The 27,716-nt window shown below is 35.0% G+C and overlaps 1 protein-coding gene across 12 annotated transcripts in view; it reads left to right on the top strand.

Moving 5' to 3' along the window:
* The window catches only part of CEP170 (centrosomal protein 170), a 99,710-nt gene that overhangs the window by 18,312 nt on the left and 53,682 nt on the right, over window positions 1–27,716 (top strand). For all 12 annotated transcript variants that reach the window (XR_007903990.1, XM_051783797.1, XM_051783798.1 and 9 more), the window contains 6 exons: window positions 6,199–6,344; window positions 11,262–11,351; window positions 16,979–17,060; window positions 17,679–17,734; window positions 17,853–18,015; window positions 20,655–20,789. Coding sequence is in view for 11 of the 12 variants with exons in the window: in XM_051783797.1 (XP_051639757.1) it covers window positions 6,240–6,344; window positions 11,262–11,351; window positions 16,979–17,060; window positions 17,679–17,734; window positions 17,853–18,015; window positions 20,655–20,789 (631 nt within the window). In the remaining variant the exon portion in view is untranslated. The remainder of the gene's footprint in view (window positions 1–6,198; window positions 6,345–11,261; window positions 11,352–16,978; window positions 17,061–17,678; window positions 17,735–17,852; window positions 18,016–20,654; window positions 20,790–27,716) is intronic.

The following is a 27,716-nucleotide window of genomic DNA, read 5'->3' as shown; positions in this document are numbered from 1 at the left end:
AGCATAATTTACCTTACTTATGCTTCCTTTAACTTTTTTTTTTAAACAACCTTTTAAAGGAATATGTTGATTTACCTTTGTGGATGTTGTTATGACACTAACCATGTTGTGACATTAACCAAGCCTCAAAGAGAAAAGTATTGTCCCTTGACAACTTGATACAACTTCACTCAACCAAAACATTACTTCAGGAAGTGTCTTTTCACTGTGCTATACTTTTATAGCTGTATCCCATGTCGCTTGGCAAGCATTGGCCAACACTGTAGTTTTTCTTGTTTCAGCTTGTGAAGTACATTGTGAGTGTGTACAAAAGGTCTATAAATTCTTCCAGAAATATTTTTATTGATCATTAACCTAAACAATTTAAATTTAGATGGGTGTTTTTTTATGTAAGGGTTTTGGGGAGCAACATTGCACACTACTGTGGCATGAAGTATGGCTTATGTAGATTGAATTCCAACTCCCAATGAAAGGTTTTTCAGCCCTGCACATTTTTTTGGGAGGGGGTGGGGGTGGTTTTTTACCCTGCACAAGATATTCTCTTTATTAATGAATTCACTTGATGTACTAGCCATAGGAATTGGAGAGAATTCCTCCACTGTTGTCTGTGGAGACCCCTGTCTCCATTTCAGGGCTGAAAGCGATGTGATCAGTGAAAGGATCAGAGAATTGTGAAAGCACCAAGGATAGTTTAATGGCTAAACATTTAGAAGCTATACTAGATCATGACTTATTTTCTTGTATTTATAGTCATATGATGGCAGAGGAGCCATCTACCCTTACACTGGAAAAGTGGTTTTAATTTTCTAGCCACTCTACATGTGTCTTTAACCTTACTTGCAAAAGAATTAGGTGTTCAGAGTTGTACCAGGAATAAATGAGACCATTTGAACACCGATAGTGTTGTGTAAAACTAGGTACTTTAAGATGAAATGCTGATGGTTTGGGAACTTAAATATTCAAGACTAGGATACTTTAGTGTTAAAATGTGCTCTCTACAGTTCCCCATTTATATAAAACCCTCTGTACAGCTACTTGTGGAGATTTTACCATAAATGTTAATGAAATTCTCATGTGGTGGTGATGAGCATGGCAGATGAAGTCAGTAGGAAGTTAATAATTCACAAAAGGTTTTTAGTGATGTGCAGTAAACAAGACACAGGCTAATCAATTGATGAAGAGAGGAAAAAAACCCCACACTGATTAACTGACTGTTAAGGTCTTTGTTTTAACCTGAGTACGATAGAGTCCTGATTAAAATATGTGGTGATGTAGTTAAAGGTTATTTTCTAATGCATGTAAGTAGGTTAGTTATGATTGCACATGGAACACTTTGTGATACTACCCCACTTCAGAGTGTTTTCTAGAGTAGACAATATTGTGCTGTGTTCCACTTAGAATTTCCTAGGTTGAAATCAATTATATTTATAAATTACTTTTTAATATCAATTATATGGATACAGTAATCTTCTCAGGGTTGAAGTTACTTTCAGATTGGTCTTTTCTTCCTTTGGCAAGGATTTCTCTATTTCAGTCAAAATTAGAACTGCTGGCATGGGTATATTTTATTACATTCAATAATCAGTAAAGTAGTCATGGTAGGCACTTTTCCAGGGGGTGGTGTTTGCTGACAGCATTTCTTTGATTACCTGTTTCAACTTCAGGTCTCCTCCAGTCATTACTGGCTCCATTAATGCTGTTGATTCTGATTTCTCCCTTATCATGGCTTACCTCTGACATTTACCTTTCTTGATTCCTCATTCCAGAGTCTGCCTAACTCCGACTCAAGTGTCTTGTCAGATGTGGTGCTGTTTTCTTCTTCTGGGTCTTCTATTCTCATGTTTGTGTTCAACAGCAGATGAATTGGGAGTGGTGGGGAAAGATGCCCTATTTTTGGGTCTGACTGGCACTATAACTTTAAAAACAGCATGCTGCAAAATTTTGTTCAACTACATCTATGTAGGCAGATATATTGAGAGAATTTACATCTGTCCTTATTGAAGTGATACACACATGGAAAGCTTTCCAAAGCCTGTTGTTTGTCTGCATTTCGATAGATTTGTGCAAGAGCAATAGTACAAGGTACACATTGATACTAAGGCCTCCTGCCACATTTCAATTACCAATTTACATACATGAGGTACTGCTAATATTTTTTAAAGGTAGCAACATAGAATATTTTACTCTAACCTTGTTATAGAAATGTTTCGGTCATTTCTTCAGAAATTTCCCCAAATATACTAGGCAATTGTATGAGAAGATAAACTAAATTTTAGCAAATATTGTAGCGGCTGGAAACAGGAACTTACAAGGGCAAATAATTGGAAACATAGGACTTCCAACTTTGTCACTGTTGTGTGTCAGCTTGATGCAGGGCTTTTTTAATGTTATTAATATTTGTTGTACAGTAATAGGATAATTGTGTACCATTAAAATAAAACTATTTTCAGCCTTTATTTGGAGGACTGCAGTGCTTAAAAGTTGGAATTTCAGACATATATTACGTTTAATTTAAATTTTAAGCGTAGGTTTTTGTTTCTCTCTAGGCCTGGATCCTCAGTATTTGCTAATAGTTTAGTTGGAACTATTTTCAGTTACAGGCAAATAAAAAAACATAAACTGTAGATTACTCAAATGTGAGATCATTAAGGACTTGTATTTACAATAACATGACTGTATCAAAACTATAATCTTGACAGTGTTTCTCTGAACATTTGAAATTGGTTACACCCATCTTTTGGCCACATAATGCAGGGCCTCAGTTCTTAGGCGTGAATTATATTTACAGGGATGATGCAGCCAATTTTCCTCTTGCTGCATCATCTGCTTCAAATGACTTATTACCCACATTCTTACACACTGGTTACTGCCTTTTGAAATCCTTAGTCCTTCACTATAAAATGCTGTTTTTTCTACAGAAAAGGAAATACTTTGCAGCTGCAATAGATGTCTCAGCAAATAAGTTCCAGGTATCTAGAATGGAGTATTGCTTTGAATGATTGAGTCTTGATGAAATATTTTCTAGTTTGCTTGAAGATTACCAGACAATACTGACATTTTAGGAAAGACTAGTAAAACAAAATGCTTCAATAAAACATTTAAAATTCGCTTTTTCCAGGGTAGAAATATTTTCGGTAAATACTTCCTCTGAAAGCTGTAGTCTGTCCTGGAGTAAGACAAGTCCATCTGGGACAGTATCCGCAGTATCCCGTTATGCGTAAACAAAGGGTAGGTAAGGAAGAGAGGTTATTTAGTGGGATGATAGTGAAACCTCACTAGAGCATATTCCCAGCCTCTCAAAATACACAGCACATGCTCTTCCTGAGCTATTAGTGGGGTCAGTGCATTTACCAGGCATAATAATAAACACTCATGGAAGAAAAAAATTGCTTTTTGAACCCTGTGTAACCTTTTAGTATCCGTAACATTTCACTGGGAGAATTATCATGACATAAATTAGCACTGTGGAAAGAGCCACTTCTTCTGATGATTTTGCATCTGTCATATAGTAATTTCATTTTGTATCTCCTAATGAGTGAAGCATCTTTCATCTTTGTGTTGTTCAGACTACTACAACTGGAGTACTTAACACAGTAGTGTATTCAAAATGCTGTAAGCTTCCATTAAGTTTTTGGGGTGCAATGTACTTCTCCGTATACTGTCTATATTACTCATAAGTGTGCACTTTCATATCCAATTTTTAATGCACTTTTTTTGTTCTGATATTAAGCAACTGTTGCTACTGTATCCTGTTTTCAGCCAGTTTTGCTATGCAGATTTCAGCATAGCTTTGATCAAAGGCATTGGTTTATTCTAAAGTATACTTTAAAATAAAATATGTATCTGGGTTGATGGTTCATCGCAGTTGAGACAGCACTGTTTGAAAAGAACAACATTATTAAGTTCGATAGAAATGGTGATGGGCTTTTAACTACAAATGTGCTGCCAAGCTATGTGGCAATGATTGCTCTGTATAATACATTTTTTAAAATTATTTCGGATAGCTTAATTTACTCTGTTTGTTGTCAGGCTTTATCATTTGTGGGAAGTTTGGGTTTGGGGTTTTTTTCCCTAGCTCTAGTTATTGACCTACTTGTCTGTTTTATAAATAAAAATAGTTTTTCTCCTTTATAGACAGTCTACCTGTGTAAACTAAAACATAGTCTTTGACCAAGAAATTTTTCTAGTTTTCTAATTTATTTATATCTTCTTGGAGGTTTTCATATGAAATTCCAATTAGAGCAGGAAGGCTAAATGGTACAAATGTTGTTACGGTAAACAGATGGGAGATTTTAAAAGGTAGTCAAATATAAACACAGTGAGGAGCTTTGATATTGAACAGCATGCTTGCTGTCAAACATCCGTTTAATTTACTTGTTAAAAGCTGGAACCTAGGCTGGCCATTTTTGATACTTCCTTTTCCTTTCTTAAAGGAAATGGAAAAATGTCATTTGATTGACCCAGTTTATCTTCTTGTTTTAAACTAGATAAAATTAAAAATACAAATATTAATTCCTTTAAAGGTGCCGAATAAACTTTTAATTATTAAAACACTTATTTGATAACTAGATCTCTTTAAATTTTATTTCAGCAAGTTCTTATTGTAGATGTAATTTTTAATCTTTATAGTTTCAAGGAATAAAGTATTTTAGAGATGCTATATCACTTCCTTAGTTGAGTTGGATAACAATAAGTAGACATAAGTTTCACTTGAAGAATGTGTTGTGATACAGTTGTGGAAAGATAATCCTATCATAGGTATCATTATAGAAGGGAACACTATTGCAATGCGTATTTACTTTTTTATTAAGTAACTCTTTAGCACATTAAATCATTCTAAATTCTTCTATGTGAATTGCAATATTTTTTTTTAATTCTGTTGACAGCTCTGCTGGTACATTTTAGCACCTGCCATGGTGTGCTTTTGACTCACTCTTTTGTAAATATCCGCTTTGTCATTTCACATGCAGTTTTGACTTAGTCCTTTTTATAAGTTTTAGTAACTTGTGTCTCTTCTTGATTGTAGTTGGTCTAACACAACAGTGTTATCTTAGTCACTGCTTCCATGTTAGTCTCGATTTTGGGGACCTCGCTGAATTCTTGTTATTATACACATTGTGTTCAAGTCCACTACAGGCTTATGTCTACTTACGGTACATTTGTTAACCTTGCATAAATTCACTAAATGACATATAAATAAAAGAGAAGAGAAATGCCAGCTCTTTGGTACTGCAAGAAATCTAGGCTGGTTGCTTTTGATTTTCTTTAACCTCTCTTTTAATGAGTACAGAGTGGTTATGAATGAATGAAATAATTGCTTTGACTTGCATTTCCTTTAAGAGACATTTGGAATACTTCTTAAAAGTTTTTCCAACTATCAGCCATTGAAATACTCTGAAGAGAGCTTTTAATCATATTTTTGTCCAGTTTCAAGTAGGTCATACTGTGTGAAGAAGTTTTCCATGAAAGATTTTATCTGGTTTTCAATTTTTGTTTTGTTATGCATTTTATTTTACGTGTAAGTATATAGTGTGTTGAGTTTTTTAATGGAAAATTAAGGTGAAGTTCTATAGGAGTGCTTTTTTCAGATTTGTCACTTCAAGATAACTTCTGATTTCTTAATTTTCCTCTGCTTTGTTTGCAATACTAGATGTGCACTGTTAAATTTCCAAGAGTTTTATTGAGAAAATCTGAGGTTAATAAGAAGCAAAAGTTCCTTTAATTTAAACTTTCATTTGGTGCTGTACAGAGGACTTGAGTTTAAAACCAGATGAGGTTGTTCTTTTTTACAGGAAAATGTAATGACACAGATGCAAGTTAGTTGCTGTATTTTGTGAATGTTTGCCACGTTGTTTATTGATTGTGGTAGTAAAGCATTAATGTAGCAATTATCTTGATAATAAGCAGTCAAATGCTAAAAGCTTTCTGACAACTTGACATATGACTTTGGCATTAGCTAGCTGCTTGTTCCTTTTGCAGAAGGTTACCAATTAAATTTGCCTACTTGCATGAAGCAGCCTGAGAGTATGTAAATCTGAAGCCTGCCGCTTCCTGTGATTGCTGGATTTGGTACATGTTACTGAGAATGCTGTATTTTCAGAGGCTTTTTGTATTCTGCTCACAGTGTTTGCTGAGCAGAATCTGTAGCTAAAAATAACTAAAATGAATTTCTCTGTCTCTCTTTCTTTCTCACTGCAGGATGACGTAACTGTGCCAGGGATTTATCAGCTAAGCAGAAAATGAGCTTAACATCCTGGTTTTTGGTGAGCAGTGGAGGCACCCGGCATAGGCTGCCACGAGAAATGATTTTTGTTGGAAGAGATGACTGTGAGCTGATGTTACAGGTAATTGCATCAGCCTTCCACGTGCAACTGCTCAAATTGTGAACTTAATGCACCAATTTCATGTATTCCTTTTGATAAATAATTTCCCCAGATGTTGTGGGAGCAGTTGTTTCTGTGATTTTTTTTCTGTCCATAGAATAAAATTTAGTTTAAATATATTGCCATCGACCACACAGTTACTGTTGAAGTGCAGAGAATCACATTTTCTTCAAGTCATCTACTCAGAATGGAAGATGAAATAAATTTCACAATATGATCAGTTCAGAAAGTACAGTGTTCCATAAAAAGTAACAATGTTAAGTGTTCTGGATGCTTTTGAAAAGAGCCCTATTTTTCTGCAACTTGTAATCTAATTTAGTCACTTGATCTGATGTAACTCTATCCCTGTGCCCTGATTGTGTTATACAAAGGAAAATGAAATTAGTGGAGACGGGTATTTCTCTATCCTAAGGAAGTTGAATGACTCAGTTTCAGTGGAATTGTAAATATACAAGTTAAAACAGCTTTATACTTTAGTAGCTTCCTCAACTTTGAGGATCACTATGCAGAACTTTAGATGTGTATAACTGTGTTGTTATGTACTGTGTTGCATGCACTTTGCCCTATCAAAGCTGTCCTCTGAGCTGCCTTTTTCTAAAATATGTTTTTAAAATGGTTAATGGTAACATTTTGGGAGTTTCTTCTTAAATTCTTTTCTTTGTTTTCTGTAGAACCCTTAAGAAGATTGAACTTCAAAACTAATATTCTCAACCCTTCCAGCCCTTCAATAAAATACTTTCTTTTGAATTTTTTGTTCCCAAAAGTTGCGTATGCAGCCATTAATGGCCAAATTAGAATCTTACTTGCAAATGAAGTGCCTGGAGACCTAATTTTATGTGTATTACTCAGAATGTAATATCTCTAGTAAACTGCATTTGACACTCAGCCTCAGAAGGCATCCAGAGGTTTTATTGATGATGTTAGAAAGCAGTTGAAAATACTCTTGATTTCTCTTTAAAGACAGGCAGGATGATGTCTTGGTGATTTATGTGGGAAATATTAAAAAACCCCAAACAAATGACGAACACAAAGGGAAACCCACCAACATCCAAAATAACAACACAAGAAAAGCAACCAAAAAACCTCACCCCACTGGTTCTTGCTGAGTAGGGTATAATAAAAAAATACTTCTATTTTACTAGTAACTTGTTTTAAAGGGTTGTTGTCTCTGAATAAGGAACTGTTTTCTTTCTTCTCTCTCTGCTATGCCATCTGTAGTTGATTAGTCCTTAGAGTGAAGCATTTATTCTTTTGTGTTACAGAGCTTTACCTTCAAAGGTAGCTGCCTGTTTGATTAATATTATGAATAGATTTAAGTTATTTACAAATGTTATTTGTTGTGTATTGACTTCAGAGTTAGTAAAAAGAATCAAGGGCCTGGTGATTTCCAAGAATATTCTCTTTAGCCTGCTATTATGTTAGGTCTACATGCCAGCATGACTGTAACACCACACAGTGCTTCAGGGGGAGGAACCCACCAAAAGAGAAGCTAATAATGTGTTCTTGTTCTGTATGTATAGCTCTTTGTGTAGGACCTTCCTTTCCACTCTTGACAACTTAGTTGTTCTCATACTGCAAAACATGTGGACAATGCATGATAAAGAAAGCAAAATTTAATGCTTTTATTCATAATTGCTTTAGAGAAAACATGTTATAAAAGCCTTAATAAAAAGCATTTCAACTCCATTGCATGCTTGATAGACCTCAGATCTGTACCTAACACTGTTGTTCAAAGAGGTTTTGTTCACATCTGGGAATACAGATTTGCTTTAAATGTGTTATTTTGTAAATATGTTCAAACATAGTGAGAAGTCTTTGTGTTTAACTAACTGCTCCAGTGCAGCTAGCTTGTGGATAAATAACGCATTTTCTTTCACCATTATGTTTGGAAATTTTGCATCTTGATGGGGAAATCACCTCCAAGAAATAAAAATATCTACATTATTCACAATATTGTAATTATTTGCAAAGAAGACTACATTTATTTTCTGTATTCTGAATATTTTATTACTAGTCTGGATTGAATTGAAGAGTGTCTTAACACAGTTATTCTGTGATTTTTATCATTCTGCAGTCATATATAAATCTTTGTACTGTATCTGGCTGGGCTGTTTCTTATAGAAGCCCTTAGGCAGTACTGTGTTTTGTATTTGTGACTGTTGATAACACACCAATACTTTAGCTATTGCTGAACAATGTGTGCACAGTTTTAAGGCATTTTCTCTTGCTCTGTTCCTCCTAATCAGAGAATGGTTTGAGTTGGAAGGGACTTTAAAGATCATCTCATTCCAACCCCTGTACCATGGGCAGGGACACCTTCCATTAGACCAGGTTGCTCAGAGCCCCATCCAACCTGGCCTTGAACACTTTCAGGGATCAGGTATCCACAGCTTCCCTGGGCAACGTGTTCCAGTGTCTTAGGTGTGGGGGGATGCACGAGAAGTGGAGAGGCAACACAGTGAGGACAGCTGACCTAAACTGACCCAAGGGATGTTCCGTGCCATATAATGTTGTGCTTCTCAATAAAAACTGAGGGAGAGGGGCTCTGGGGAAGGTACCCACTACTCAAATACTGTCTGGACATTGGGCTGCCTGTGGGAGGTGGTGAGTGATTGCCTTTGCATCACTTGGTTTGTTTTATTTCCTTCCTCTTCCTGTTTCTTTCGCTGCTTAAACTTGACCCATGAGCTTTTTTGCTTTTGCTCTTCCTGTTCTATCCCACATCCCAGTGGGGGGAGGGAAGAGTGAGTGAGCAGCTGTGTGGTACTTAGCTGCCAGCCAAAGCACCACAGTCTTATAAGAAGTAATTCTGATAGTCCTTAAATTTGAATGGAAGGCTGCAGGAACAAATCCAAAGGAAAAATGGCATTTAAAAGATTTGCACAGTCTTTGCACCTGTAAAGATCAGCTGCAATTAATAAAAATGTGTCCAATTATGTGCAAGTAATCTCAGCCCGAGAAGTTCTACAGAATTTCAAGTGTTTCTCTAAAAGCCACAGACTTGAGTAATTATTCTTAACATTTCAGATGATGTGACAAAGTATCATGAAGCTTTGGGGATCTTTTTTTGTCATTTCCATTTTGAAGTATTTTTAAGAGGACATAGCACATAAGGTTAAGAAAATAAATTACTATTAATGCAGTCTGTATTTGAAGAACGACACTGAAAGAAGTTCAGATTTTTTTTCAAGAGCCCAGGTAGCAACAGGGTAATTCTTGATGTATTGCTGCATCACTTTAGTGTGGAAAAGTGTAATCTTTGCTTGACATTGTAGGCTCAGGAGAACACCCACACCAGTGAATTTGGTTGTATTGAGCTAACTTGTTTTCACTTGAAAGGTTACTAAGTTAGTAGAAAATGAACTATACTGCCATATCTTCATATGCCATTAAAAACACTCAACTGATGTAGTATATTAGTGCAGCTCATATTGGCAGGGAACTTGTTCATTTGTCTGTCTCTTTCTTGATTCTCCCCTCTCCCTTGATATCCTGCTTCCCCCCCCATTGCCCCATCATACCGCTCAAGAATGCAGAGCAAATTGGCTCAAATGAAAAGTCTAAAATAGTAAGTGTAAGCAGAAGAGGACTGATTTTGTTTCTTTGAGGAGAAAGCAGAGCAGTCATAAGATGGCATGGAAAGGAAGAATGAGGAAGTAAATTGAAAACAAATAAGGAAAGTAATAGGAGGTCTGAAGATGTGGAGAAGGAATGAGGTGATAAACATGGAATTATGAGAAGGTGAAAACATTTCCTTGTGAGTACTAATTGTGTGTTCTGATGCCTTGAACTGGCTCATGCCCTGGCAACCTGGGACTCCTAGAACTGACACACCACAGGTGCTGGTACAGAAACAATTACAGAAGTCTTAGACAGAAATGTACCATTCTCTGTGCAATATTATAGAACAATGAGTTGAGTAGCAAGGATAGAAGATGCAAACCTGAAACTAGAAAGAATGCTGTTGGAAGCTATGCCATCATGTCGGGACACTGCACTAGCAGAATTACTGGCAAACAAACTGAGATCAAGTGTGTACAGCTGTAGATGATGAGCTGTGGGCTCCATTCACTTGGGAACTGTTGTAGATGTCAAGGTGCCAACAAATGCATGCGTGAAGGAAGCATACATCCAGCCCCACCTCTTCCTTGCTTGCCATCAGCAGCTGAGGCTGCCAACACTTGGCCACGAGCAAGTGCTGAATGAGGGACTTAACTGTTTCTTAGAGGAAATGGTAACAAGGATTGTTCCTCATCTGTGAGTTGATGTTTGGATGCAAAATAAAGAATTCATTAAATAAATAGATACTGAAGTGCTTAAGAAGGGATGGAGAGTCAGAACTGATGGGAATAGTAATTCAGGAACTGCTCCGATGTTTAGTGAAGAGGCTATCACTGATTGGCTCAGGAAACTGAGATCAAGGAGAAGCAATTTGAATGCTTGTACATTATAGTAATTATCCCAGATGTGTGACAGGAAATGGTGTGTTTCAGAGAGAACAGCAACACCCTAGAATCATAGTCATGTTTTGAAAGATGCATGTAGTTGAGAGAGAGAAATAAAGGTGATGATGATGATGTTAGATTAAACACTTGATGGTACTATGGTGAACTGGGAAAAAAAAATCTTTGGATAAGATATAGCTGGATCTGACTTGTATTTGGAGAACACTGACAAAATAATTATTCTGAAATAATTTTAGGATTCTGCTGTGGGTACCCAGAGTTGGGTTGGAGAGTGACTTTTTTCATATGTGCAACTAACTTTTTATATAATTTCAATAAATGTACTATGTACAAAGAAAATAATCACACTGCTCTAAGAAATAGCCATTAATGCTATTTGCTTCATACCTTATTTTTTTATATATATATTTAGTCACGGAGTGTGGACAAGCAACATGCTGTACTTAACTATGATGCCTCTACGGATGAACACTTGGTGAAGGATTTGGGCAGCTTGAATGGGGTAAGTTAACATCAGAAATTGGTAGCTCCCTGGGTCTCCTGTATGTTTTATTTGAAATTTCTTCAAGCAATTATTAATTGTACATTAATATCTTTTTAATGCAAGATTGGAAATGGGGGAACATTCAGAAGGAAAATGTAGTCTTTGCAGGGTTTTTCCACTGCATGTTTTTTAAAGGACTGCAGTTAAGTCCATTAATAAGGGGGTCTTGGCAGTAGGAAAAAAAATGGGAACAGTAACAAAGAATATGTTATACTTATGTATTTCAGAATTGTAGAAAAAAAAATCTTGAACATATTTAAAATCTTGGATATGCTTAAAAAAACCATTTAAACAAATGGGTTTAAAAAAAAATTTAATCTCTAAAATGTCTCATTAGTATATGGGTTTTATTTCATATACTACTCCTTTTTCTTCTGTTATAATACAGAAAAGAGTATTAAACTGTACTTCATGTAGGAAAAAAATTACATATGCAATAACCATTGTATGTGTTGTATGTAAACCTATTTAACTAATTCTCTATTTAGTTTTTCAGTAATTTAGTAATTTTGGTTAAAAATATCTATGATTAATTTCTGTCAAGTGATTACAAACTAATACAGGAAAAAAAAAACTTTATGAGCAAAGTAAAGTTTCATATGGCATTTTACATTTTAAAGATTTTCTAGGAATTGTGTATACCACAGTCTAGGTAAGCATCACTTTTTATAAAAGTTTTTGATATTACAATAGATAATTAAAATATAGTAACTTTGTCATATTTTTGTAGCCTTTTAGATACTTCTTTATGAGCTGTTCATTTGCACTAGTTGTGGTTGTTAACTTTAAATGTTTTGCTGTGTCATGAATGTGTACAGAATAAAATCATGAGTTCATCTGTGATTGTTTATTCGAATGAATATTTAGAAAGTTAATGATAGCGAATAGCTTTTTCAAATACTTAAAAAAAATAGATGAAGAAATCTCAAGTTACTGTGCTTTCATCTTGAAGTGCGTTTCAAAATAAAATTCCTGTCAGTCTGTCTCTATTAGCTTTTCTGTACTTTAAGGTAACTAACGCAGCCTTCCAAGGAGTCAGAGTCTCAGCTCCATGTGAAACCACTGTAATCTGAAGGGCTATATCCTTTGAACAGTTGTAGACATACAAAGGCTTTGGTCCTTAAATATTTAATATACCTCTGTGTTTTCAAAGTTGGTGCACTGTATCAAGGCAATGATGAAAAATAAATTCAGCACATAGAGATTTTTTGCTGAACCATTTGATTTTATTCCCTAATTCTCTAACTCCTGTAGTCAATAGGCATAACTTCAGATTTTTGTTGCCTTGTCACAAAACTGGAATTTAATAAATATATTTTAAAAGACCTTCATACATATTTTTTGTGATTTGCTTCGCTTGATCTGATTCATTCTCAAGTTTGAGGTGAAACTTCAGTTACTCTTTAACTGTTTACTCAGAGACATCAAAGGAACTCTTTCTTCCCACAGTTTTAGGACAAAGAATATTAAGTCTTAAGAGTTCAGTCCTTGCTCTTTGTCTTCACAGTGCTTTCCTTACTATCGCTTTCCCTCTATGGTTTTCTTACATACCTCTGCCTACCCGGTTTCAGGTTAAAAGAGAAAACACAGTAATTATTTCTGTAACTCCATAATTAACTGTGTGACAGAACAGCGTATGCAATGCCTCAATACCATGCAGTGAACTGCTAACTAGGCAGTAATTCTTTTAGTCTGTCTACTGTTTCCACTGAGGACACCACAGCCAAATGCCTCGTCTAGTGCTTCGGCAACTTCTACCTTTTCTTATTTTGTATACTTCATCAAAAGATAAGATTTTCTTAGTATACAGGACTAGTCCATTCCTGGTGTAATGCACTTTAGGCACTCAAGATAATTCAGAGTTTAAGGGGAGATGGCTGCTACCAATGCGTTTGTTTTGAGTGTTATGAGTCTTAACCAACTTCACTAGCTGGACTGTAATTGCACCTGATGCCCTAATACCTGAATATTTTTGTATGCATGGTTGATTCACAGTCAGTTCAGTGAAAAGGCTACAGCAGTCTTTATCCTGGGCTTCTAGATCTAGATATTTTTGTCCTAGACATCTAGATTTGAAAATAAAGCAAAACTAAAATTTTAATCAGATTTACTTGAAATAAAATGTTATTTCTGATAGTCTATCATGACTTATTCTAGACAATCTTATTTTTCTTCTATTTTATACAAAAACGATGAAGGAATTCCTCTTTTCTGAAGAAAATGTGTACAGTTGCTAAGATGTAATCTGCTATTTCATTAGTATCAACAGAAATCAACTGTATTTTCTCCTTTGACTTATGAACTCAAAAATTTATCAGAAGAAATAATTAACATCCATGGCCCTGTTGAATAACATTCTTTCCAGGAGTATTTACAGGATAGCAAAGTCATTTCACACTGATGTTTCAGGACTGCACTGTGAAAAGCTTGTCAAACTTTAGAAGGCCTAAAGACATTTGACTCTCATTATTTGAAGAATAAAGCTTTAGAAATCATGTGAATATATAAAGATGTGTATGGAGTGATTTAACAGGGGAAAAAGGGGGAAACAGATTCCTTATTTACATTGTAACTAGCTTTCTCAAGCTGGCTTCTGTTTTGCATCCCAAAGCATGTGGTGAGATCTTAAAGCTCCAGTGGCAAAGGAAATGAGACTTGGTTGTTGTATACCATCGACTCAGTCATGGGGGTGTCAGTGGACTGCACACACTGTCTTCAGAGTTCTCTGAGTTGAGTATACTGCATGTGCAATTTCAGAACTCTGACCAGGGAGGAAAAGTGCATACATACATATATACATGTGTGTCTGCAAGATGACCTAAGTTTTGTTGGTTCGCTAAAATTCAGGTTGCCTTGAAGATAGTCTTCACATGGGTATTTGCCCTGGGCTCTCAAAGTGTTAAAGTGAAATAAATATGCATTAAACACTACTCATGCTTGCAAACCAGTAGATAGTTGTACTTTTTATTCTTATTCCTGTGGAAAATATTTTCTATGAAGTAGGTAATTTCTTAGTAATGAAATGGGCATTATTTTCCTTTAGCAAAAGGAAATAAAATTTCCTTTTACTGTTTTGGGGAAGGACATTGTTTCTGTTTTTCCAGACTTCATTTAATACTAGATTTGCATGAGAAAGACAACCATTGAAAGATTCAGATTCTTGGCTTGTTTAATTATTTAAGCTTTTCTTGTGTGTGTGTGCATCCCTAATTTCAAAGTGCTTATAAAATGGCATATTTCAGTTGCTTCATTCTTTAGAAACATGTACATGTTGTTTTAGAATTCTTAAGTTGGGTGATCCCGTGGAGTTGCATTATTTTGAGTCCCCAAAACTGGCACAAATCAGTAGTAGACATGCCTTAGAAAGGCACTCTGGATATTTAATGTCCTATCTGTAGTATTAACATGTAGTTGTTATGAAAAGTAAAAATGAGCTGTACATTTTTTGTCAGTTATGGGAAAATATAAAACTGATAAATAATTCATAAAATAACACACAGTCTCATATCAGCCAATCCACAATTATATTTGCCTTAAATCTGCCCTAAATTAAAGCTTCATTTTATATATTAAAATAAGATGAAGGAAGTCACACCGAGGAAAAAGAAACTTTTGACATATACCTAATTATTCACATTTCTTACCAGGAAGATACTGTGTTCTTATAAGTCCAGTTGTTGCATTCTTTTCAGGTAAAAGAAGGGGGAAGATTTCAAGAAAACCAGGGGAGAATGTTGGGGAGAGTAGCTTAGAGTGTAAATTATAGCTTCTTAATGCAGATTTGAATTGAGCCTTGAGGAGTAGTTTAACGAAAGTGCTGTGCAGAAGTTTTTTGTCATCTCCCACTCTATAAAGATTCTTCAAGGATCTGTATCTCCAAAAATGACTTAAATATTATACAGAGTTACATTTACTGTTTTGATTGCGGGTTTTTTTGTAGCTTGATCTCTAATTTGTTTAATTGAGAGCTTAATATTCTATTCTGCTATACAAAACTTGTCTTTACCCTTTTATATTTCTCTCTCACTGAGTGAACCCATAAGATATTGACACAATTCAGTTTTCTCTGAAGGTAACAAATTCAGTTTAAGAAACAATTCGCTTTCATAGTAGTGAATCAGCCTCATTTGGAGAGTAGTAGAAGCAGTGATATGACCTGGGATAAGCAGAAGGGTCGTTTTGAGATCTGCCTTTGTGAGGTGGCAAGTTCTTGTAGAAGTCTCTAACTAAAGATTTAAGGATCCCCTCCAATGGCAAAAGCGCAAGTTGTGAGAAGAGCACACTCAGGTCCTGATGCCCACTCCTACCTTAGTGTGTCATCATCCTTAATTTCTGGTATCTGAAGTGACCACAAGCAGTTTCGAGTGTTGCTGATGTTCTCAACCTGGGTAGTTGGCCTGGTGCTGACAGCCTGCCTTCCTAAGCTGGTAAATCAGTCCTTAAAGACACGGGACAGTTCTGATGAAGGAATAAACCATTTTTCCCCCTGGTCCTTTACAAAGGCTTGTGCCTGATTCAGACTTTTATGTAGGTGACTTTCTGCAATTTTCTTTAGGGTTTGAATAATCTAATTTTAAGCCCTACTTATGTTCAGTTAATTTTTTTCCCACGGAGATGAAATTGTTTTCCGACTCTTCCGAATTGTATCTGAGATCCATTTTGACTTGAATGTGTATTATTTGTCCTTGCTGCCTCTGTAATTAGTCATTCTATATCTCAGGTGTTCTCTTGAAATCTATACCACCATAATTTTTTCAAATTCCTTGTTGTTTTTCACTGTTCTGTTTAATCTGGACCTTGAAATCACAGTGATGGATAATCTGTAGTGCCTGTAACAACCAACTGATATGACTGGTGAAATTGGGCAAACCTTCAGGTACATAAGTCCTTCTCCAAATCACTGAAAGCTTTCTCCAACTATGTGATTTCAAGGAGGGGAGGATTATTTATTGTACAGTACCTGAATTTTCACTAGGTATTGTCAAGGCTATGAAATTTGCTCTGCTTTACTGCTAGCTGTTATAGTAATGTTATTTTTGCTTACAAATATTATTATATCTACTCTTTTAAGAGTTGCAATATATTGAATTCTTGTAGCTGATTTTTGGAGTTACTCAGATGCACTAACTGGGTCCATGTTTTCTTTAAGTCCTTTGACAGTGATTAGAAATAAGCTACCTCAGAACTCTCATATCCAATGCAAAATGCCATACAAATATAGTGATCAATCAATTCTGACAGCTAATTGGGGTTGAAAAAAGAGACTGCAAGAAAAATTATAAGTAGAGATGCTAATTTGAGGGAACATTAATCAACAATTTACTAAATATTGTTAACAAGATTAAACTTGGAAGAAACTTTTCAAGGGTGGTGTAGTGTCAGCAACCTGGTTAGCAGTTGGTGTTTAACCTTTCTTTTGTCATATTTTGTAAGACAGATGGCAATTTAACCTTATAATTCCCTGCCAAATCACCAGTAGAAAATTTGTGGTGCTGAAAACTTTCTTATAAAATTATTTAACTGATGTTATTTTATTATTTTGGAATTTAACAGTATTTTTTTCTCTCCTCATTTTTTTTCTGTAGACATTTGTGAATGATGTAAGGATTCCAGAACAGACATACATCACTCTGAAGTTAGAAGATAAATTGAGATTTGGATATGATATCCTTGCCATGAAATGCAGTGTCAGGACACACTTTTCTTGTTAAAACTATGGTTGTGTTAAGTGAAGGGTTCTCATGCTACTTGAGAAGGAACTTTGAAATATTTATCTCTCATAACTACAAAAATGCCTATATTAGAAAAAATCTCAGAGTCTAGAAAACTGTATCTTGGTCTGAACTGTTGATAAAGTACATTTCATTGTCTCTCACTGCAAGAAACCTCAACTTCCAATTGCAGTTTAAAGTCTAATGCGTATCTTCTGTGTTGCTAAGAAATATTAATTTTCTTTGAGGCAAATAGACAAATATTTATATCATATGCAGTTGTGTATGAGCAGAGAAGGTTACTAGTAATTATTCAACAAAGTACAGAATGAAAAAATTATTTACATTATTACAACATTAAGGTATCCAGTCAGTGTTCTGTTTACAAGTAGTAAATAATTTCATCGTGCATTTACTTTGATGAGTATGATAGTGCATGATAGTCCTAACAGTGACATATTTGTAAAAGCTGTCACCATTCCAGTGGCAGAATAGTCTGCACAACTTTCTTTTCGGTAAAATCCTCTTGTGAATTCATAAATTTTTCAGTATTTTCCTTATCATTTCCTACATACTAATCTTTTTACTGTTGTCAGGGGAGAGATGAGAGTCCCTGAAGAAGCACTTAAGGTAACAATGTGCAGTTCCTGGATGTTCTTCTGTCATTGTGTAGTTATTAGTAATATAGGTGTTGTTTTCCCACTTCTTGAGGATTTGTGGGTTTTTTTCTCTATTTAACATCATGTAGCATGAAAAATTCACAAGCCAACTCCAGTTATCCCAAAAGTCTTCAGAGGCAGAAGGATCGAAGCAAAGCAGCTCCAAAAGCCCGGAGTCCAAGGTAACAGACTCCACAGCTGAAGTGCACCACAAAACTACAGAAGCACTGAAATCTGAAGAAAAATCAATGGGTAAGGTTCATTTCTTAGCTGCAGAAGCACAAAAACTTGGAAAGGATGTTAATTTGCTTTGGTAGGATGCTTGTGAAAATCTGTAGATAGTAAAATTTACACATGTGAAATTTTAAACAGACTTAAAATAAGAAGTTTTGGAATTGAATTTCTGCCTTTTTTACAGTAACATCCACATAAACTTTTAAAGAGAGATTTAATCAGCATTTATAAGATTTTTACATGTCTCTTTCCCAAAATCACAAACTTACAGGATTTGTGGCAGAAAATTGCTAATTTTTACAGTTTAACTGAAAGTATTTGTTCAGAAACAGTTTGTACTTTCTACCACCTACCATTTTGTTCAGTTGGTTGGTTTGGTTTCTTTTGTTTTTCTTTTTAAATGGATGGGAGTTTTGTGTGTTTGTTTTATAGTTAGTAGCATGCATCAGGATAGAACCTAAGCGGTCTGTTGTGGTTTAAAAATTTGTAACTGCTGTAGCTTCAGTCTTGTTTCTACTTCATCTTTCATATTTGTGTAATGTGTCATGGTGACTCTTCTGCAGGCGTCTTAATTCTGTGTGGGTTGTACTGTGTCCAGCTCAGGGGCCCCCAATATAAGAAGGACATGGACCTGTTGGAGCAAGTGCAGAGAAGAGCCACAGAAATGATCAGAGCAGACAGGTTGAGAAAGATGGAGTTGTTCAGCCTAGAGAAAAAAAGGCTTTGAAGAGACCTTATAGCAGCCTTCCATTACCTAAAGGGGACTTATAAAAAAGAGGGAGAGCAAATTTTACACAGGCAGATAGTGATAAGACAAGGGGGAATGATTTTAAACTTAGAGAGGGGAAATTTTGATTAGATGTTTGGAAGAAATATTTTACTGGGAGAGTGTTGAGCCACTGGAACAGGTTGCACAGAGAGTTTGTGGATGCCCCATCCATCTCAGTTTTCAAGGCCAGGTTGGATGAGGCTGTGAGCAACCTATCCCTGCCCATGGCAGGTCCCTTCCAACCCAAACCATTCTCTCATTCTGTGATGAACTTCAGTGTGAGGCTGGTTGAAATGTAGTGGAGATAACCACAAGAATAAGAAAGGAATCAAGTGCTGTTGTTTCTTTATTATGGAACTGTCTAGGTCTCATTTCTTATGTCAAGGCTGTGCAGTTTTTTTAGGTTTAATCTACTCTTCTAGAAGATACACTTGAAAAAATTCTCTTCCCCACACATAAGATTCTGTGGTATAACTAATTAACCTGTTTGCTTTGTTGGCTGATCTAGCATCATATTAAGGCTACATAAAGTAGCACAGTGGGTTTTTTCTCATCTTCTGTTTTTCTTTTCACTCTTCCAAAAATAACAGTCAAACTTAATGATAGTGATTTATATTTGAGTGCAATTCTCACAAGTTTTTTTGGGGTTGATTCTCTCACTGTTGCTATATATATGCATAGCTGTCTACTATTGCTAATTCAGCGCACAGGTGTAGAATCATAGAATGGTTTGGGTTGGAGGGCATCTTCAAGATCATTTAGTTGCACTCCCCTGCCATGGGTGCAGACACCTTTCACCAGATCAGGTTGCTCAAAGCCCCATCCAAACTGTCCTTGAACACTTCCAGGGATGGGTCATCCACAAAGTCTCTGGACAACCATTAAGTTCTTAAAAACAACTGAGTATTGACTAAAGTATAATGTTGTTCAAAAGCAGAAGTACCTAATGTCAATCATATTGAAACTTTTGGCATGGCTATGAAAGCATCTTTGGAATGCAAGTGTATAAAACATTGAAAAAACCCCTGAAATTCATAATAGCTAAATTAACAGACAAACTCCTAAGCAAGATTTGAAAAGATCATGGTTTTTTATATAAAGACTCTCTGAAGTATATTCAGAACATCTGTGCAATGCTAGAATAGCTAAATCTCTATAGAGTTAAATGTTCTTCCAAGAGATCAGATCAAACCTAATCCAGTCAATTTATCATCAGAGTAGAAATCTTCATTATATCAGGTTTTTTTCTTATTTAATCTTTGCATTTAAATATATTTAATCATGTGTATACATTCTATATCAGAAACAGCACTTTTAATTGTACTATAATTAACTAATACCTTTAAAAAACCCCCAACCTTTAAACCTGGTTGTGCTCAGTAATGTTTTACACACAAGGTAACTTTCAGCACTGTGTAGTAGCTGTCAGCAATTTGGAACCTTGGCAACATTGCAAAATTTGATCAGTTTTTCATGCAGTGCGTTCAGATTTCATTGAAAGGTCAGTGTGGGTAAGAATGAGAATCTTCTCACAGAAATAGTAGCAAACAGCTTTTAGGAATGTACTGCTATCCTTATGACTTCAAACTGAAAGAAGAAATAATGTTTACAGATATATCAGGGTGACAATAAGAGATGTCAGCTGCCTTTGCTGAAACATTTGTGCCAGAAGTTTTGATCAGGTCGTTAGTAAGCTTTTATATTTAGAACCCAGATCAGTTATCCAGCCTCCAAGTTTGTTTTGTATTTAGGCAAATGCATGCAACCATTTCACTTCAACTTGCAGGACAAATGATCCAAGCAAATTACTTTCTCTTCATGTTACTTTAACCTAAATATCTCAAGTAAACAGAAGAGTAATTTCCTCTGCTTTGGGCTAATTTTATAGATCTTTCTGCCATGCCTCGTGGGACACCGTTGTATGGACAACCAGCCTGGTGGGGTGACGATGAAGCTGATGATAAAAGTGTCTGTAAACCAGATAGCAAGCATGAAGAAAAAACGCATGAGGCAGGGGCTTCAGGTAAGTGTTGTCTTATTTTTGTGTGGATTTTTTGTCTTTATTATTTATATATACTGCATATATTCCTAAGTAGGGACCTAAACATGTATTAATGTTCGGAAGTTTCATAGTGTGGAAGATGAAAACCTTAAAAATTTTAAGTTAGTTTTTAAGTAAATTTTAAGTTAGTTTAAAAACATTTTGTGAGAAACTGGATTTCCAGAGACCAATTTCACATATAGCGTGTCAGTTTTCTAGTATATAATAAAATTTTCTATAGTAGGTATAGCAAATAACATTGCCTGATCTAATGTCTTCTTTTTCAGTTTAATCCATATCTGTCATTTTATATGCATAGGAATATTTTATCAAAATAGTTTCTGAGAATAAATGGTGCTGGTTTATATTTATGTTTGACTTTTAGCTATATAAGGTGATCTGTGCTAACATTATCTTCTGTAATTCAACAGTGCTGTATTAGTGGGAATTGCATTTCATAATTCTTGCAGTGAAGATTTGTATAGTCTGAAGTTAAACTAGTGATGTTTATTTCCCCATAATACAGACCCCTTAATTCGTTAGCTTGTCTAGACACAGTTTGTATTGCCAAAACTTCAATCTCTGTGTCTATAATTAGGCTTTTATCTATCGTCAGGCATATAAATAAAGTGGCTGCTATTCTAATAAAGAGATCAACCTTAAAACTTACTCAAGTTAGGACAAAATTCAACTATGTTTGTGTAGCTCTTTAGACATGCATTCAGGGTCCAACAGTTTTTAAGTTTGCAGTTTTTTAAAGTACTTTAACTGAGGAGAGAATTTTTCTCTTCCTGTCATAGTAATTGCCATGGTTATCATCAATCATGTTTTGCAGAAATTGAAGCAAAGTCTAAAATCTAAAATCAAACTAAATGAATATTTCAATGTAGTGAAGTCAAGGTCTTTGGAATTAACTTTTTGTCATGACCTTTAGTGACCTTTTTCATAATATTCCAAAGCTGTCATGACTCAGACAGTAAAGTAAGTCCTTTAACATTACGACTGGTAGAAGGAAACCAGAGGAAATAATTTACATTAGTGACCATTTTTGCACAACTTAAACAATTTTTTTCACATATAAAAGAACTGCATCATAATGCAGTATAGTTATAGAACATTTTCTTATTTGGTTGTTTTTTTGAGGATAAACATCTACTGTACTCACCTTGAGTAGAGTATGCTATTGTGTGCTCCTGTGGGGGCTTTTTAACTACAGGTTTAATATCCTACATTAATAATTTATAGCTTTACAGCTCAAATCTGTCTAGAAAGTGCTCTTCAAACACTTCTGAGCATTCCTAAGGAATAGAAATTTTGTTCCTAATGGCAGTAATAATGAGAGACAATGACTGCTGGATGTTTTTCCACTTCCATTTTTGGCAACAAAAAGGAAAAGTGTGTATGCCATCATTTACAAAGAAAAAGAATTAAGTTTTTGCCTTTGAGTCATGTCATTGATACACTTGCTAGCCATGTGATTTTCCTTGCTTTCCGGAGTGCAGGGAAGCATTAACTTTTGGCTATGAAACCTTTGACTAAGTATCTTGTTGTACATGCCAAAACAGGGATGGTAAAATCTGCAGTATCTGTGGTTTTATTGCTTAGATGTCTGTAGCAAACTAATATAACAAAAGTAAGAATTCATCAAGTTTTTCTTACTCACGTGTATCTATCTACAAAAACAGGCATATTGTTTGCCCTCATTAAATATGGGATTATTAAAAAGTATTATCCCAAAGTCTGTGGTTTTGATGCAATGCCATGCCATTAAGAAGGTATGACACAAGATTCCAGCTTCTATATAGTAATGTATCTATTATTTTTATAATTTTAAATTGCTTTTTCGGAAGCAATATTTCAAATGGTTTGCATGCTCTTGTATTTATGTTATCAAGAGATTTTTCAGTAAGTGATCAATGCTTCTGTCTTAGTTCTTGAGGTCCAAGAAAAATAAGATTCCGGCTTCCTCTCAAACTAATCACAAAGATACCATCTGTTTCAATAGTAGACAAAAATAAGTTTGTTCTAGACAGACCCTTGGGGGTATTTTTGACATGATTTGCCTTAGCTAAGTCAGCATAAGTTAAATGATGAACAGAGAAAATGGATTAATGTTTTCTAAATTATTTCAATTTGTTTATTTTCCATATATATATATGTGTATATGCTATAAAAATTAAATTTGGGCCCAAAGCCTTCTTGGTAAATACAATTTTTTTTTTAATATTGCAAATCCCTTTTATGTTTGTTTTTGTTTCATCATGAATTTATCTCCTCTGAATAGTATTGGTCTAAGTGGAGTGTAGGAATAGCTTTTGTTTTCTGAAACTGAAAGACTCATAAATCTGTAAGAATGAAATTCAGCTTGAGTAAGCACATACTAAACAAAAGCATTATGTGGAATGGTATAGGAAGACACTGCTGGGAAAAATCCAAAACCTGGTATTTTTGTAAAGCCATTTAATTTGCCAGGATGTAGAACTAAAGTCACTTTTATAGACAAATGATTTATTTATCTTGATCACTTAATCTCTGAGTAGACATTAGTTGTATGTTCCACTAGTCTGGTTGTTGCTGGTATAGGTATTTTTTAACAGTGTTGGCAGAGAGTCTGAGAAGGCAAACCTGATAAGAGTTGACATTTGCTTCTATGGACACACTTCCTCAATCTCAGAACAAAACGTCTGTGTAGAAGCAGGCAAAAGATTTTTTGAATGTTTTCATGCAATTTTGGAATAAAGTCATAAGCTTTTTGGGCCCCTTTGACCTACAATTACATGCCATGAAAACTAACTTATTGTCAACAAGTTAGTATGTTTTTTCTTCATGTACTTAGGTTTTATAATGTAGATCATTGTAATGATAGGAAATCATTATAAAGAAACACTTGTACAAAAGAAAATTAGGAACTTCAGAAGACTGTCATGTTTAGTTATTTTTAAAATATAAGCAAATATATATAGTCATGAATTCTAAGAGATGGGGCAAGGTTTAATGAGGAGATAGAAGTGGGAGATTTGTTTCTGCTAAGCCAACTATAGACAATTAATCTTTACAGTCTCAAGTTAATAAGATTATTTCAATGTTACTGTATTTCTATCCCAACAGAAACTCACTAATGAAAATTATTTGGAAACAGAACAGAATAGCCTGAAAAACTTTAAAAAGAAAAAAGTTTTTTGGCATGCATGTTACTATAATTTAATGATCCATAGATCTACTAGTCCATATTAAAATGAAGTCACACCTCTGGTGTGACTTTATGCTGCAGCTGTTAAATGTTCATGTTATTGGCAAGTTTATTGGGTGAGTAATTATTATTATTGCCATGTGTTATACTCTCACTTCTTGGAAAAGCAAAAACTACATTCTGTGCTGATCTCAGTAGTAGCTGATTTCTTTATCAGAAATCTAAGAAGAGAAAAGTAAGTTTTTAAGCAGACTCCTAATAATCTGCAGTAATTTTTTCCATTTTGACATGAAGTATTCTTTTAATTTCAGTGTTACATAACAATATGTCAGATTAAACATTCCTTACATTTAAGAAATAGCGTCATTTTCAGATAAAGCAGGCTGAGAGTTATTTTAGAAATATCAGTGTAATCAGTGTGTGTAGGAGATTACACACACTGTAATGTGTGATGTTTAATCACTAGTGTTAACAGTAAAGTTTCTAGAAGTTTGCTCTAGAATTTTGCTGAGTTTTGACATGGAGTACCTGCAAATGCTGCATATGTAAGGCTTGCTTTGCAAAGCTCTAGCAGCAAATCTGTGTGGTATGTCATGGGGAGCTTATAGAACCTTTTAGAGCTGTCACACCAGTATATTTAAGTAAAATTAGTTCTGCCTTTTTTTCACTTCAGCTGCTTTAAAGCAGGTAGTTAAGTGATTTATAATGAGAGGTGGGAATTAATATACAATGCTGTTTTATATTTTTATTTTGAGAGACCGATTTTGATATTGTTTCATAAGACTGGTTATGACAACATTAAAAGACAAAGATCTTATTTAATACCATGTGAATCATTATATGTATTTGTTTCAATCTTGTCTTTAACTGAAAAGTAAAAAATGTGATTCAGCCTTAAAGCAAAAAAAAAAAAGAACCTGAATGATAAGTGGGAAATAGAAAGAAAAATATGAAGAGAAAGAGAAAGGGGAAAAAAAGCAATTCTGTTAAGCACTTGAAAGCACTAAATTCAGCTTCTTTTCATTACACATATCATTGCACAGTGCCAAATAAAAAGCTAACATTAAAAATATTTTGGGATTTTGTGTACATACGGTATCTTGGCTGCTTCTTATACCTATTGCAAATAAATATATTGCTTCAGGTTTACAGACATTTTTTCAATAAATGCTCTGTGAATTCCAGATCATTTTCTTTTACAAGTTTTATTCTTAAAATTGTATTTTTAAGGCAGAAAGAGAAGAGCACTACTAAAAATCTGAAGACTGTGAAAAATATTTTCTGAGGTTTCCTTTTTTGCAGATGATAATATATTCATATACACAGGCAGTTTTTTGCATATCTGATAGTTTATGTTGAATGGCATGGACACCTATGATATTTCTTGTCCAGGTTGGCAAGTAAAATTTTCAGATTCTGACTACTTGTGTAACTTGAGAAATAAGACTTAAAAAAACCTGAAAGTCCTACAAATTGTAATCAGCTCTGCTAATGTCACAAAGTGAATATTGCTGATGATCATCTCTGATTAGGATAGAGTAGAATAGAATCAAATCAAATTTTCAAGATTGGAAGAGACCTTCAAGATCATCCAATCCCATCATCCACCCAGCACTACCACTGTAACCCCTAAACCACTAAACCAAATCACCCAGCTCCAGATCCAGATGCTTCTTGAACACCTTCAGGGGTGGTGACTCCACCATCTCCCTAGGAAACCTATTCCAATGCCTGTCCACACTGTGAAATTTTTTTTTTCTAATATCTAATATGGATCTCCCCAGTCTCAGCGTACAGCTGTTTCCTCTGGTCCTCTCACTGCAGGAACAGTAGAGGACACCACTCCCCACCTCAGTACAACCTTCCTTTTAGGTGTTTGTAGAGAGCAATGAGGTCCCCCCTGAGCCTCCTCTTCTTGAGATTAAATAAACTCAGCTCTCTCAGCCTTTCCTCATAAGACGTGTTCTCTAGTAAAGGATCTCCCTGAATCTCCCTTTGGTTAAGCCTATGATTTCTCAAATATTACACAGTTTCCCTCCTAGTCTCACACAAACTCATTGTTTCAATAATAGTCTGACTACACCTGTGTAGCAGCTACCAGTATTGCTTCCTTACTTGCCTTGTAGAAAGAGTTGCACAGTTGTCTTTTTAGAGAGATCTCTATGAACAGATATCCTGCTACTTTTTTCTGTCTCTTTCCTTTCACTCTTGCCAGTTCAGAAATCTCTTCAGTCCCTAAAGAGATTGCAGTTCACAACCTAGCTGTCCCCTCATTTTCCCAAAATACATTTCCAGTTCCATGCAATTGCTTTTTTTGCTGTACAGATACTCTACTTATTCTGTTTAAAATATTATAGAGCTGTGATTACTGCTATCTTCAGTATTTGCTTAAGGGTTTTCTCTTAAAGTTGTCTGTATTTATTTAATATATAATTTCCTTCATCTTGGCAGATGACATTTTATGGTAGGATTTCAAAGGTAAGGCTATTTTATAGATCACTCTCTGTAATATTTAGAAAGCTGTAAGGACTTGCATTTAGAATTTGGGTGAAAAATACTGAAGGGTGGTTCAGATTAGGATCTGTATTAGTTTTTTGTTTTCCTCATTGTTTTCAGTTCCTTATTCCTTATTCCTAATCAATTCTGATGTATTTAACTCTTCTAAAAATGCAAGTACTTCAGACTGAAAATAGGATTTTTAAGTACTTAAAATTAACTTTGCGTATTTTTCTTTAAATAATTTCTAAGAACTTTTCTAGTTTAGTAAAATTTACAATTTAGTTGTAGTTCACTTTCTCACTTCTTTTGATTAAACTGTCGTAATTTAGATTCAAACTGTATTCTAGCATCTGTTTAATTAAAAATATTGGAATCAAATACGGTGCATGTCATCGTAGTATAAACTGATTTCAGGTGTTAAATTTGGTGCAGGCAAGTTTCACATGGAAAATTTTTTCATGAAATTCTTCATTAATGCTGATAAACCAGTGTTAGAGATCCCCTCATTGCCATACATCCGATGCAGATGGCTAAAATCTTGTGATTTTCAAAAGATGTTTATGAACCTCTGTTTAATATTTACTGAAAAATAATGTTTTTTGTGTGGCCAGTAGGTTGCTGCTGCCTTGCCCAAAAGTAGAAATATTTCTCAAAACACGCTATATTAGCAGTTATCTTTTGAAGGAGCACTGAACACTTGCTTAATTTGGAATTGGAATTAAATTGGAGTTGTATGAAATTGTAGACTCAAAGTCTGAGTAGAACCATGGCAGGGGAAAAAATAAGATATCTATGAATCGGCTCTGTGGTGGATTAGATTACTCTCCTGTTCATTCACAGTGTTTCATATTGTAAGGATCCGGGCTCTAGATTTGATCCTGCTAGAGCTTGATCCATTCCAGCTTGTTAGCTAAATAAAACAAATGGAGAGGGATGGTACTTTACCTAAAATCTAGGAGCTGCAAGGTGTGATTTTTGTTCATTTCTGTACATTTTCTGTATAAACACAGAAGCTTTTTTAATGGACTTTCCATCAATAAAATCGATTCATTCTATATTGTGTGTCTGGCAGCATAATTGTATTCAGGAAGGGTACTTAAAAGACATTCTGTTTCCCAGGGAGAGGAGTAGTGAGGTACTGTCAGTGTCTGAAAACTGCCCCACAGACATAAGGTAGCTGATAGTGCAGTGAAAAGCGTTAGCTAGGAAATTCTAAGAAT

This window comes from Manacus candei, unplaced genomic scaffold (genome assembly GCF_025592945.1).
Source record: "Manacus candei isolate 608988 ecotype Guabito, Panama unplaced genomic scaffold, ASM2559294v1 h1tg000017l, whole genome shotgun sequence".
NCBI classification, from domain to species: Eukaryota; Metazoa; Chordata; class Aves; order Passeriformes; family Pipridae; genus Manacus; species Manacus candei.
The sequence above is the reverse complement of the archived record's forward strand: the minus strand, read 5'-3'. Positions and strand labels throughout refer to the sequence as shown.